Source organism: Tachysurus vachellii, chromosome 12 (genome assembly GCF_030014155.1).
Source record: "Tachysurus vachellii isolate PV-2020 chromosome 12, HZAU_Pvac_v1, whole genome shotgun sequence".
NCBI lineage: Eukaryota > Metazoa > Chordata > Actinopteri > Siluriformes > Bagridae > Tachysurus > Tachysurus vachellii.
Window position 1 is genome coordinate 19,803,915 of NC_083471.1, and position 14,030 is coordinate 19,817,944.

Here is a 14,030-nt window from a genome sequence, read left to right on the forward strand (position 1 = left end):
TAATAAAAGCTGCCTTTTTTGCATCAAAAATATTAGCTAAATGTTGCTCCAAAAATTATTCTGCATTTATTTAAAATTAAAATTATTTTAAAGGGAAAAAAAATATTAAAACGGCTATGGATATCATCTGATGCTCATGGTTTCATTGTGCTACGGGAAAACACAGCTATAAAGTGTAACGTTTTTATTCACATTCACAAGTATTTATAACATTGTGTATAATGTGATCATATAGAATGTGTTAAATACAGCAAATGCCAGCACCATTTATAAATTCTGTTTATTTTTAATATTCATTTCTTTTAAAAAATATAAATTCTAAAAGAATCACTTCAGCTCTGTGCTCTACGTTACCAAAATGAAAATGTTACTGGAGTTGTAAAACATGCCACTATTCATAAAGTATTTGTTTAAAAAGTCTGTAATTTTTCCAACACTCCTCTGTTACACCATCCCCCAAAAATAGAAGTTAAAAATACATTGATATACAGTACAATTTTAAAACATGGTGATTCAGTAGGACATCATTTATACAGAATTATAGATTTTTTGTTTTTTTCATTTTATGGAAAAAAAAAAAAAAAAAAAAATTAAACATGATGTTGAGAAACAAGGCTGAAGGATCACACACACACACACACACACACACACACACACACTGGAATTTTCCTCTCACCACAGACATAAGAAAATAATCAGAAATGGTGATCACATTATTGATATTTCACATCTACAAGACAATCAAAATGTGGAAATAATATAATAAGCGATATAAACTTCAGTCAGTTATTAGAAAACATGAGGTTTGATTACACTCTCTATGCAGCCTGCATTCATTAGATGTTTATTGTAAATTAGTGCTTTGAAGGTTTGAAGGCATTGCAACATTTCCTTCATGTCATTTTGCTTTTAGTAAAATCACTTAATTCTGCACTCCATGTAATAACACACTAATCAGGCATCACAACATACTGAGGGTAGAAAGGTCAGAATCAACCAAATCCTGGCCACCAGAAATCTCTCCTCTATCATATGACTGCTACCCACCAGGATGAGTGAAGGCTAACATGCTTCCTCTGAGACATGTGTATAAATCCAACCACAACAACAGCTCAGCATAACACAGTGGACTAAAAATCTATCGAGGTTCGTCCACATACACCAGTTCTCAAACATCCACCATCGGCTAGAGACAAAGCGATTTCTTGGACTCCTCTGACGGCTGTGGCGTTGTCAGGATATGAACATAATTTATTCATTATATGGTAAAAGACAGGGAAGGTTTGGCTTTTTTTTTTAAAAAAAAAAAAAAGCTTTATGAATACAGGCTTCATAAAAGGTGAAGGGTCAGATGTGTAGTGTAGTATGAATGCATTCATAACGTGTTATAATGCATTCATAAACAATGCACATTTTTTATTGTTAATTATTTATGAAATGTCATTATTGTTTATAGCAATGGCTACAATGCATTCATATATTTCTGAGATTGGGTTTATTAAATATTACTGGCTTTTGTTTTTTTCCACAAAGAAAAAAAATGATCGTGTAAAAATATCTTCTAATATTCCAGGTTTCATTATCAGTAATTCACTTCACAAAAAGTATTAGAAATTTATTTATATTCTTCATTAAGCCACTTAAGAAAGTTACTCGGTTGAACAGCAGGAAGACATTAATGACTGTAATAACCAGATGTGGTTGACTAATACAACCATAGTGCAATGTATAAAAAGGAAATCAATTCAGACTGATATTTGGTTATTAATTGATTAGTTTAAAATCTCTTTGCATTAACCTTTACTTTTTAAAATGATTTAATCATTCTTAAAGGGATAAAATGATATAATACTGTATTAAATGGAAGGTCATACAGTTCAGCAGAAGTCAATACGATTAAAGGTTAAAACATCCTGTAGGTATTATTCTTCTGCATTATAATAATACAGCGTAATGATTCAGTTATTTTGTTCAATATTGTGTTCAGAAGGTACAATAGGCAGGATAACATTAAAACTCATGCTGAGTAAAAAAAAAAAATCAACACCTCGATAATGTATTTTTTTTTCTTACTTTCTTACACAATTCCTTCCGTCTATAGAGGTAGAACTACAAAATAACGAAAAAGATCAAAATATTAATTTTCCTGCTACAGGAAAATGGTAATTCCTTATACAAAAAGAATAGAGGAGTGTTTTCTCTCCGTCTGTGGTCACAAACCATGTACAGCATTTTCAGTTGATCAACACAAGAATGAACTGTATATGAATTGCATAGTAGTAGGAATTATTATGTCAGGCAGTGTTCTTAAGAAGTAAGCAAAAAAAAAAAAAAAATGAGCGAGCTTGGTCATAAAACAAAGGTTAAAAATGGCATCCGTGAAGATGAGAGTCCAGATGTTGTACTCTGGAATGGAATGTGTCCAGGTAGGCAGGCAGGCAGACGAAAATGCCTTTAAAAAGTTCCCATGATCAACACGACGTTCTGTCCGACATTCCAAGATTCATAATTTTTAGGTTTGTTATTGGCTAAATAGGCCGACGGAGGGAGGAGCTAAAATTACGCCTCGGACCCTCGACTCTTCCAGAAGTAGTCACTGTCTTCATTGTCTGAACCGTAGTCTATTCTAATTTGAGGCACATTTAGTGGTATTCTCTCTGGACTGAAAAAAAAAAATGAATTCATCAGTACATTCAAGTCAATAAGCAAGTTACTTTATAGCTTCCTGTTACTTTTTATTTGTATGTTTACGTACAAACGGCTACTGCTATAAACTGTGGCCTTGAACATTGAGGCCTGTGTTGATTATTCTGGGTATATCTTTCACATCTACACAGAATCCTTTGTTCCCCACCTAATAACATCCCTCATTCAGCCTGGCTAAGGCAATCCGGAAGCTCACTAGTCATGCGAGATGACTCACTACCGCTAGAATCATGTGATAAGCACACACACACACACACACACACACACACACACACACACACACGTACTCACACCAAGACCCACACCCACAAATTTAAATGTACCATATTCAAATAGATCTTCCTCACACATGGACACAGAGATTCCACTTCTCTCTGACCGCACACACCTTCCAACTCACCTTGATATCGGACTGTCTTCATAGTAGCGTCTTTTATTAACACGACGTGTACCGGTCATGGATTGACTTTTCTCCTGCAAAGAAAAAAGTGGGCTGGGTTATAAAATCTCCCACACACATGCATTATGGTGCACAGAGATAGGACACAGAGATATATTACTACAGCAGATAAGACACAATGGAAATGAAGTCAGACTGATCGCAAGCAGCACTGGTTATTTGCACATAAATGAAATATCAAATCAAAATATCTTTCTGACTTGGAGCCATTTACATGCATGTGCAATTGCAAGCAAAATTCTGCATCCACCAACTTCTACCGCTATCAAAAATCAGTCTGTGAAAAAAATCAGACCTACTTATATATTTCTACCCAAAACATGCACATGAGAAAGTTATCAAAAGAAAAAGAGTGCAACATTTGTAATTCAGAAGAGAAAGGGAGTCAAAACTAAGCAAATGATGATGATGATGATGATCATAATGATGACAATGATTGTTGATGAGACAAGATGTTAGTTACAGCATGCACTGAAATCATAAGGAGACAGAAATATGAGAATGTTAAAGAGGCTGTAGACGATCTGAGAAACTCTGCTTCACTCACTCTCAGAGGACTTATCCCCTAAAAAAGGCTCCTGCTCCATCATATCCATGGGAATTTTAATGCTGGGCACCTTCTCGTTGAATGGGTAATCAGACTGCAGGAAGGGAAAGGGGTTTACTCAGTAGTTAGGGTGGGGAATATACCAGCCACGTCTTTAAAACATGTCAAGTAAGAAATAAAACATGACGGTTCATGGTGTTATGGGAAAATATTCACCAGTTGAATCCTAAAGCATCCAAGCATGTTTTGTTCCTTTTATAATAGCACATACTTTTTATCCTGTTACATCACGTTACAGTAAACCTTATGGAGTATCCAATAATCAAGTTACTTCCTGTTATTATTTATGTTCTAGCAGCTATTAACTATCATTTCCTGGTGCTTGTTTTGGAGAAAATGCAAACAGAGAAAGTTGTATGGACTTCCCAGACACTCGGAACACCTTCCATTAATACTTTATAACCATCTCCGTATAAAAACCTTTACTATATCAATAATAAGACTTTTATCTTTAATAAATAATAGCATGGTCTTAATTTGTTTATCATTAGGATTAGCTTGTCTGAAACATCAGCCGTTCCAGTGCGTCTAAATGAGTTAATACAGAAACGGCAGCATTTTAGAACTTCCATATAAACCTGTGAATTAGCTTGTAGCTGGAAGAGACACAGTTATAGCAAAGTAATCAACTGTTACTGACTAATCAGAATTGAGAATTTAACAGCACTATGGCAATGCCTTCAATGTATAGTGTGTAACAATGCATAATAATAACAGCAGTAATAATATTACCTCATCTACGTCACTGTCTATGCTTTCTCTTGACTTCTTCTTCTTTTTCTTCTCATCTTCCTTCTTCTTTTTGTCCTTCTCTGGTATTACATCATCCAAGAAGCTAAGCTCATGCTGAGAGAAGAAGTAGTCCATAGCCTTCCTTACAGCCACCAAAGCTAGGATCTGGCCAATCACAAAGAGTGCACAAAGAGACACGCATCATCACAGGCTTTCGGTCTATACAGTAAAGACTCAAAAGACTTAAAACATCAAAAGGGTGTATTTCAAATAATGCATTATTTTGTGACTCTCGTAATGTAATGCTTATCAAGTTTGGAGACACTTGTAAGGTGACAAAAGATGTAGCGTAAGGGGCTTTTTACACCTGGTCACTTCATGCGTTCTCTGTTATCACATAGCTATCCGATCGTAAAAAGACCAGGTGTAAATGCCCTCCGAAACGTTTTCGAGACGGATATAAATCCGATCGTTCAAACCACTTCAGGAGATGGTCTTGGACGCATTTCAGATGAAACTGGACAGGTGTAAATGAATGTGGTTGTTCAAGCCACATACGTCAGCGCTATACTCCTCCCAAACGGAAGAACGTCACTCGCAAGTGATTCACCAGTCGTGCATCGCTGTTAAGTAATTGCTGGTTTTTGTAGCATAACCGTCGTAACAAGTTTTTTCGTCTTCTTATTTGACTGCATTCTGAAAACCGCATACACCAAAGCGTGTGCCATTTCAATTACCCCGGAAATGAGGTAAAATAAATTTGCATTTTGGGCGGGAGTAGAAAGATCGGATTGATATCCGATTCGCCAAGACGCATTTATGTGGCCTAATGTAAATGGAACAGTTTTAACAAATCAGATAGGTATCGGATCAGAGAAAACACATGAAGTGACCAGGTGTAAAAAGATGTGGCATCTTATTCCACTCCATCAAATAGAATATTTTAAGCTCTTTGGTACTCTTAGGTTTGAGAATGTAGACTTTCCATCTTCAATTCAGACAACATGTTTTTGAAGGTTGACACTGCAAGTCAGTGATTCTGTGTGATTTCTGTTCTGATATGATATTATTATTATTATTATGCTGAATTCTAGGTGACTTGTAATTCTAAAAACACCAAAAATGCACCTCAACTTGTAATTCTAGCTAGACACTAGTCAGGGGTACTACCATTTCCTTCCCTACTAACTACCCTACCCTTCCTTCCCTATTTAGATTTCGTGACATCAATTCAAAATGGCTTTGAGTCACACTGTGCACATAGTACAGTAAAGTACGCCTTCTCTACTTGTATATCGGTTTATATCTCTTCAGATCAGTTCATATACAGACACAGTCCTTGTTTAAATCTATAACACTGACCATAATAATCACTGTTTTATAAAGCAACATAAGTTATCACAATTCGAGGCCAGTCTCCAGTGACGTTGGAAGTCAGTGCCACTGGACTATACAGCTGATAGAGAGTGTGCTTTAACGTTCTAATCGTTGGGATTGCTTTACTACTGCTAGATTTTGCTTTCGGTCATCATTAAGAATGAAATTTGCACATGCCCGTACACCTGAACGTAAATGAACTCTTGCAAATGTATCTGTTGCAAATGATAACTCTTTAGAAGACGTTTATGGAAATAAGCACTACGAGCCATTCCCAGTCACAAATCAGCCTCAGTCTACACTTCTGTTGGATATGGTTCCTTCTTGAAATCCTTTAATTAGCTACTATTTATATGCCAAAGTTTGTGAGGTAAATCATCTCTAAAGTTTAGTGCCAGTCTGAAACAAGCACGGTGAGAACTGAACCATGAACTCACCATGACAGGGAAGATGATGGCAGCCACGGTGGACTTGAGGATCCACAGCAGAGCCAGGCACAGCAGCTGGACGAAGGTGAAGAGGTGAACTTTGCGCAGTGGCACATGCCGCAGGTAGATCAGGTCTGGCTGGTGTTTGGCAGGCATCAGAAGCAGCTTCAGGCGGTCCATAAACTGAATGAGCAACAAAATAAAGTGTTAACAGAAACTGCCCTAACAGATAACAAGACAGGAAAGACATGGATGGTGAAAATATCCCAGAAAGATGTATGACTAGATCTGACTCACCTGTACTCCATTGAGTGAGGCTACACCCATATAGAGAAAGACTCCATAGAGGACAGGCATGGGGATGAACTACAGGGAGGGACATAGAAAATATTTAAATTTTAAAGGGAAGTGAAAGCCCATTGACCCATACAGTCTTGGGCTGCTGACTGACCTATTATTGCTCATTAGAGATAAATAAAAATGTATTTTTAAGCTTTTGTATTCTAAATGTATAGATTTCTTTAAAGCGTCTATTGTTAAAAGCGCTATACAAATAAAGATATGAAATTTATATATGAAAATAAATTAATTGAATTGAATTTGCTCAGGACTATGTGGACATAAAATATTCTATCAACTAAAATATTCAATAAAATCTTTACACCGTTTCTTTGTAGTCCTCAGATCAGAATTCATATGGATTGAACAAATATGCCTGTGGATGCATACTATATCACTGTCACTGTCATCAGCCAGTGTCATCAGCCAGTGTCAGCAGTGTTGCCAAACACCAATGGAAACAGCAGTGACTATATTTGGTGGAAGGATGGGAAATTTTATGATTCACTTAATATTAGGTGAATCATTTTAAGCAAAATTGATGTGCACATGCAGTCTAAATGTGTGGCAATGCATGTGAACCATCATTATAGACAGATCTGATCTGAGGAAGTAATTAAAAAAAGCTAATAATGTGAACGTCTCCTTACACTTATTTAGTACTATTTACTAGTGATAGTAAGTGATGTGGGTAAAGATTACGTCTAAAATCCTCATTAAACATTCTTCTGGTTCTTTTACGCCATGCAATATCATGGAAACAAGGTCACTAAGAGCCATGTTGTGATGCTTACTGCTTAACTCCCTGCAAAATCAATCACAGATCTGCATACTATCAAAAAGACAAAGACTTTCAGGCAACACCTTACCAGTTCATTTGTGAAAATGACAAATATCCATTAAGTTATGAACCTCTTAAGGGGGACTTCAATATGGATTAAAAAATTGTTAAAAACTCTTACAAGTTACTATTATAAATATAATATTAATTATATTAAATACATAGTGCACTTAGCCACATCAAATCCCAAATTCTAAAGCCAAATCAACATTAATTCAAAGCATCACTATCCACTTTCTAATTGCTCAATTGCTCACCATGATGTACAACTTGCATTTTTTTTGTGCAATATAATTATATTTGATTAAAATATCTGTATGAAAACCTGGATTACCTTAAGAATGGGAGCCATGAAGACAGAGAGGCCAGTGAGAAGGAAAACGAAAACACCAGTTACCCTCTGCTCCCTGCAAAATAATCATACAATCCAACCTTCATTTCCTTTAGATCAAATTCAAAAGTAATTTGCTCTTTTTTTCATTTATTAGTGTATTTCTGCTATTTTCTTCTTTTTTTTCTTTTTTTTTGATACTATCATTTTAGGTTGCATTTTCTAGAAACCTATTTGCTTGTGCAGCTTACAGCTGGATCAATACAGCTTCCCTGAAGTTTAACTAAATAAGCAATCTCTCAAAACAAGTGTCCTACTGAGCTTAACACCAGAGTGTAGCAGCAAACAAAATAACCCTGTTGTTATCTCCGATTTTAGGTACTTTAAAATTACACTGATGGTAAATAACCACTCTTGTTTGCCCACAACGGACAGATTCTGATTGTTTAGAACATCATGTGTTCAATTTAAATTGAATTTTCATCCATAATATAAAATAAGCATCAATATCACCACAATACAATCTGAAGAAGAGCTTCCACTATCTCAAACTATCTTACAAATGAGCCATGATGAGATTAAGTCACTGAAACTTACCTGACACCCAAAAATTTGGGTTGCTCCCCTGGGGCCGAGGTTTCTGTCTCCATCTTCAGGCTGTCTATGTGGGCAATGGAGATGACGGTGGCAGCCACATACCAAGGCAGACCCATGAAAGAACACAGTGCGATCAATATACCCACCCAGAAGAGATCCAAATGGTAGCCTGCACCTTTCTACAATAGAGAAACCATGGAAAGGAGTTTACAAAGAGGCTTGTTGTGAGGCAGAATTATACACAGATCAGCATAGCATCAAAGAGACATTCAGGCAACAGATTATGAGGTCTTTTGTGAAAAGAGTTACTGGTGCAATAATAGGTTTTATTACAGGCCTTTGTGGTAATCCACACGCAAAGCTGCACTTGTGTAACTTGAGGCACATCCTCCACACTCTTAAAAAAGTAATAAACCCCCTTAGCATAGCTTTGGAATTGACAGAGAACATAGTCGTAAGGTGAGTATCATGCTGCACTGCCTACAGGTAAATGGATGGACTGTTTTTAGCTGCTTCACAATCACTTCCTTGTTAGGCTCCTCAATGTCTATTCACACTAAGAGCAACAAAGAAGCTGGATAAAAATTGATTAAATAGAAATGGAGGAAAATAACTTTTTTTGGGTGTCATTTCATAAATATAGAAGGTAAAGTGAAACAGAAAAACTTGGTCCTTTGTGCTTAAAGGATGTGATGTTTTTTAAGTCTTTATTCACTCCCTAAAAATAAATCTAGAGACTCCACTATGTTCACAGGAGATAAATATAGCAGAAATGCCACAGAGTGCAATCCTGGCTGTGCTGGAGGGCTTTCCTGGGTTCCCAGGGTGTTCAAAGTGAACGTGATAATCCTCTCAGTAGGCTTTACCTTCAGCTTGTGCTCCTTCCGGTTGACAATGACAGCTGTGATCTGCTGGTCCATGAATAGCAGAATAGTGACCAGCAGAGCAGGCAGGGCTGATGCCAGGTAAACCCACCAGGGGTTGCCTCCAAACGGTAACACAAACCAGCCACGATGAGGACTTGTTGGCTGAGGAATGAGAAAGAGTAGATTAGATTAGAGTAGAGTAGAGCAGAATAGAGTAGAGTAGAGTAGAGTAGAGTAGAGTAGAGTAGAGTAGAGTAGAGTAGAGTAGAGTAGAGCAGAACAAAGCCGAGCAGGGTAGAGTAGAGTAGAGCAGATTAACATAACATAAAGTAGAGAAGAGTAGAGTAAAATGAAGTAAAGTGGAGCAGAGTAACGTAGAGTAGAAAATACTTTATTAAACCTTTTATTTATTAACAATACAAAAGCAACATGATGAACTGAGACTTAACAGTTCACAAGACTTTACCAGTGAACAATAGACTCACTATATAAAACATATAATAAAGAAAGAATAAAACTACATGTAAATAAGATTTCTAACTAAGAATAACTAAGATTTCTGTACAGATTATCTGAAATATATACCTTGTTGTAGACTTATTATAGAGTCAGATAGCAATGGGTAACATGACTTCATGGGTTAGGAGGATGAGAGAAGAGATCATGTCTAACAAGTTTTTTTTTCTATTCATTCCATCCAGTTGTATACATTTAGCAGCAGTTTTCTGTATGGCTTACCACTACCAGACCCAACAACACAGGCAACTGAGATGTTTTTTTTTTCCTTTTAATGCTGTACATCCAGCTGCAGGGTTGCAGAGAGCAAAAATGTGCCCTGCTTTACTTTATTTTTACATGAGTCGGTGAATAACATACCCCATGTGCAACCCTAACACGTGGTCCCTCAAAGCGACAAAACTTGTAAAAGCAAATAAGTCCAGCATTAATTGGGCATGGTATCACTCAGTTTTAAATTCTATCAGATAAACAAAAAGAGGATAGCTGACCTAAGAAAATGTAACAATAATCTACGATTTAATTACTGAATATGAAGAACATTAGCTAGTTAGCTTTATTGTCCAAATTAGGAGAAAATGTAATACAAGTTTCTGTCCATATGGTCGACCACTATATCCATCGCCATTCGTTCTTCTTATGGTCAGAAGGTGTTGATTAATTTTCTACAACCGTAGAACTGCTATATTAATACATGTTGCTCGTCTATAGTAACAAGCAACAGAGGGATTTTTACCTGTTTCAGAAATAAATGTTCATTTATGTTTAAGCCACATTACAACACACCATCCTTTATTTAATTCAGTGGCTGTTGGGTGGCAGGATGTAATTTTAGGAAGTTACACCATCTTTAAGTCTCACCTTAAATTCGGATGGCACAATAAGTTTTGGTGTGTCGACTCCTACCAAAGCATCAACACAGCAGAAAATCAGGATGGCCAAAATGATAGCGAAGTCACTGATGAGTTTCCTCACCTGGAGAAAAAAACAAAAATGACTCTCTAGTTGACTCTTGTTCAAGTTCAATGGTTGCCTCAATTTGTCTGATGTGCATCAAAATCATTAAGAAAACATGTTCATAATAAATACAGATTTAGATCATTTTAAACTGAAAGTAATAACATTAAATTTGTACAGCATTTGTAGGAAAATCCTAGCACATGCTATATGCCTGTTTTCATAAATACTGCCTTTAATGTACAAATGTATTATAACTGTATTCCATCTATTGAAAACAGAATGTTTGGGTTGTTGCAATGGTTGAAGAAGGTGAATAGAGAGTTGCTTACCGTGGTGGGGAAAAAGGGACTGAACTTGAACTTTTTTAAACACATAGAGCAGGTGTAGGTGCCAAAAAACAGGATGAAGGACATGAGGGTGATGTCGGGCACATACTCGCAGGCCTTTCCTACCAACTCTCCACCATACTTCAGGCATTCCTTCTTTGTCAGAGAGGACCAGGTAGCATTTAATGGCTTTTAGAAAGAAAAGAGGTGCTTTGGTTACATGTGGTTCTTTTTGACAAACTCCTTTGTTCTGTGTTGGAATTCAAGGCACCAGAACAAATTAGATTTAAACGTAGGGCTGTTACTTTCGCGGTATGTTTTGATCTGGATAGAAAACATCTAAAACCATTGTAATATCACTGAATTTGAATACAAAATAGATTCTGAATTTATACCCACAGGAACACATTTGTCCCCTAGTTAACAAAGAACAAATCATTACATCAATAAGATTTCTAAATGATGGAAGGGACTTTGTGTCTGCTCATTATGTTTCACTGAACTCTGACTGAGGGCACAAGCTCAAAGAACCCATTGTGACCATTTTCAGCATTATTACTAAGAGATAATGAGACTGTGTTAAATATGGCTAAGGAGGGGGAGGATATTGAATCAAATTTCAGTTGAATCTGGGGCAGTATTGAAATAGTGGTGTGTGATTTCAGTCAGGTACAAAGGTTGTGGTCTTGTGTTAGTCTTTTACAAAGAAGTATAGATTGTTCAAACTATCAAAATAATGGTGGCAATCTGTAAGTTCTGTAGGTATACTCCATACATTTGAAACAAGCTGAATGTAGATCGACTTACTAGATCAGTATAGTTGTAAAACCATACAGAGGTCCCCTCTATTGAGTCTGTGAACACGTCTGTGTTGTTTACTGGACGAAAGAAAGAAAAAAAAACAGATAAAACACTGACCTATAAATAAGAACATTTTCACATGGATCTTTTTTACATGGAAGATTTTACATGGATGACTGCAGGCATTTTTAGGCTGCACAATACATTATTAGTCGTTCACTTGTTATTCATGCTGTTACTGCAAAAAGCTGCAACATACAAATCACAACTGTAACTTATACTTTTTATCAATCACATGGTCTCCATATAAACTTTCTGTACGAGTGCAGACAAAAACATTACCACTGACACATTACAGTTCACTGTTTGCTTTTCAAATTTAGCAAGACATATGACAAACACAACAATATAATTGTAATATATAAAGCATCACTTCCTTTAGCCGGTAATGATCAACACAGCACGACTGAGCCTCAGCACAGTGCACCCTGGGAAATACTTGCCACCCCTCCCCCAATGTTAATCTTTAATTAGTAGCCACAGCTAATTTCCACCTAGTTCTTGTTGTTCCCAGTGTGTTTGTAGTGCACTGAGGGGGAGGACGGATAGAACCCCTCAGAGAGAGGTAGTAGGTGGCGGATGAGTAGGCTAACCCCTAGTGACCCACCCACGCAGATTACACGCAGGGACAGATTAACCCTGTCGCCTCCGATCAGCTTGGCCTGCCTAACACAACAAAGAAATGCATCATCTGTTGCACACAAAGCAGATATGACAGTTCAGTGAATATGACGCTCCATGACGCTGCTGTTCATATCAGCTATATAATAGATGAATGCTTTCTTCACTGCCTCACCTTTCTACACTACCTCACCTTTCTACACTACCTCACCTTTCTACACTACCATACCTTTCTACACTACCTCACCTTTCTATACTACCATACCTTTCTACACTACCTCACCTTTCTACACTACCATACCCTTCTACACTACCTCACCTTTCTACACTACCATACCTTTCTACACTACCTCACCTTTCTACACTACCATACCTTTCTACACTACCTCACCTTTCTACACTACCATACCTTTCTACACTACCTCACCTTTCTACACTACCATACCTTTCTACACTACCTCACCTTTCTACACTACCATACCTTTCTACACTACCTCACCTTTCTACACTACCATACTGTACCTTTCTACACTACCATACCTTTCTACACTACCTCACCTTTCGACACTACCATACCTTTCTACACTACCATACCTTTCTACACTAATTTACCTTTCTGCCCTAATTTACCTTTCTACACAACCTCACCTTCCCTCAGTACCTCACCTTTCTACCCCACCTTACCTTTCTCCACTATCTTGCTACATTGTGCCCCTCAGTGTCACTGTGTACATTATATTTTCAGATTTTGGCAAGAAAACTCTGCTACTAATCATCAGCCATCCAAATAGAGCAGCATGTTGTAACTGTTGCTACATTGAAGATTCCTATTTCTTGGGAAGAAATTAGCTTGTGACTTATCTTGCTTTGCAATAGGGATCCAAAAGGGTTGATTGATCATTAATGCTTGAATTAATAATTCATACTCCATATAAACTCATTATAAACCATATAAAATAAACCAAATTGTTGAAATTCCCAGAGGCATTTATACTAATCAACACATGCCATGAACCAGATTCCATACTGTAATCAATTTACAGAATCCTGAACACAGACACTGCACAGCACAAATGCAATCTTGTATAACAAAAATATACGAGGCTTATACTATATATAAGCACTGTACAGTATATACTGTATATCCTGCAGCTTGGATATCGAAGGCATACAGTAACAGTCCACTTGCAACCAAAGATAGTGAAAGGACAGTTTGTGCTCAATCAGCTTTGCTTCAGGAAGCAATTAATGTAATATGCATTAGTGCATAAGTGCAGACATTTCAGCTCTCCTCCTCAGCCACTATCACTACTTGCATCTGGTGTAGACTGAAAGTAGCCACTAACAAGTAAGGATTTTACTCTAAAATTAATTCAGTCATGAATCTCCAGCAAACATGACTGCAAAATTGGGCTTAAGTGGGGTGGTTCCTGAAAGTAATTTACACACAACTCCTCATCTT

The 14,030-nt window shown here is 36.9% G+C and overlaps 1 protein-coding gene across 5 annotated transcripts in view; it reads right to left on the reverse strand.

Moving 5' to 3' along the window:
* Positions 1-263: 263 nt before the first annotated feature.
* Positions 264-14,030, reverse strand: part of slc4a4a (solute carrier family 4 member 4a) — a 52,736-nt gene continuing 38,969 nt past the window's right edge. For all 5 annotated transcript variants that reach the window (XM_060883041.1, XM_060883040.1, XM_060883037.1 and 2 more), the window contains 12 exons: positions 11,894-11,964; positions 11,090-11,275; positions 10,662-10,775; positions 9,285-9,446; positions 8,419-8,597; positions 7,825-7,897; positions 6,608-6,676; positions 6,320-6,493; positions 4,506-4,670; positions 3,714-3,807; positions 3,107-3,180; positions 264-2,662 (listed from right to left, as the gene is read on the reverse strand). In XM_060883041.1, the coding sequence (XP_060739024.1) occupies positions 3,143-3,180; positions 3,714-3,807; positions 4,506-4,670; positions 6,320-6,493; positions 6,608-6,676; positions 7,825-7,897; positions 8,419-8,597; positions 9,285-9,446; positions 10,662-10,775; positions 11,090-11,275; positions 11,894-11,964 (1,325 nt within the window). In that variant the 3' untranslated portion in view covers positions 264-2,662; positions 3,107-3,142. The remainder of the gene's footprint in view (positions 2,663-3,106; positions 3,181-3,713; positions 3,808-4,505; positions 4,671-6,319; positions 6,494-6,607; positions 6,677-7,824; positions 7,898-8,418; positions 8,598-9,284; positions 9,447-10,661; positions 10,776-11,089; positions 11,276-11,893; positions 11,965-14,030) is intronic.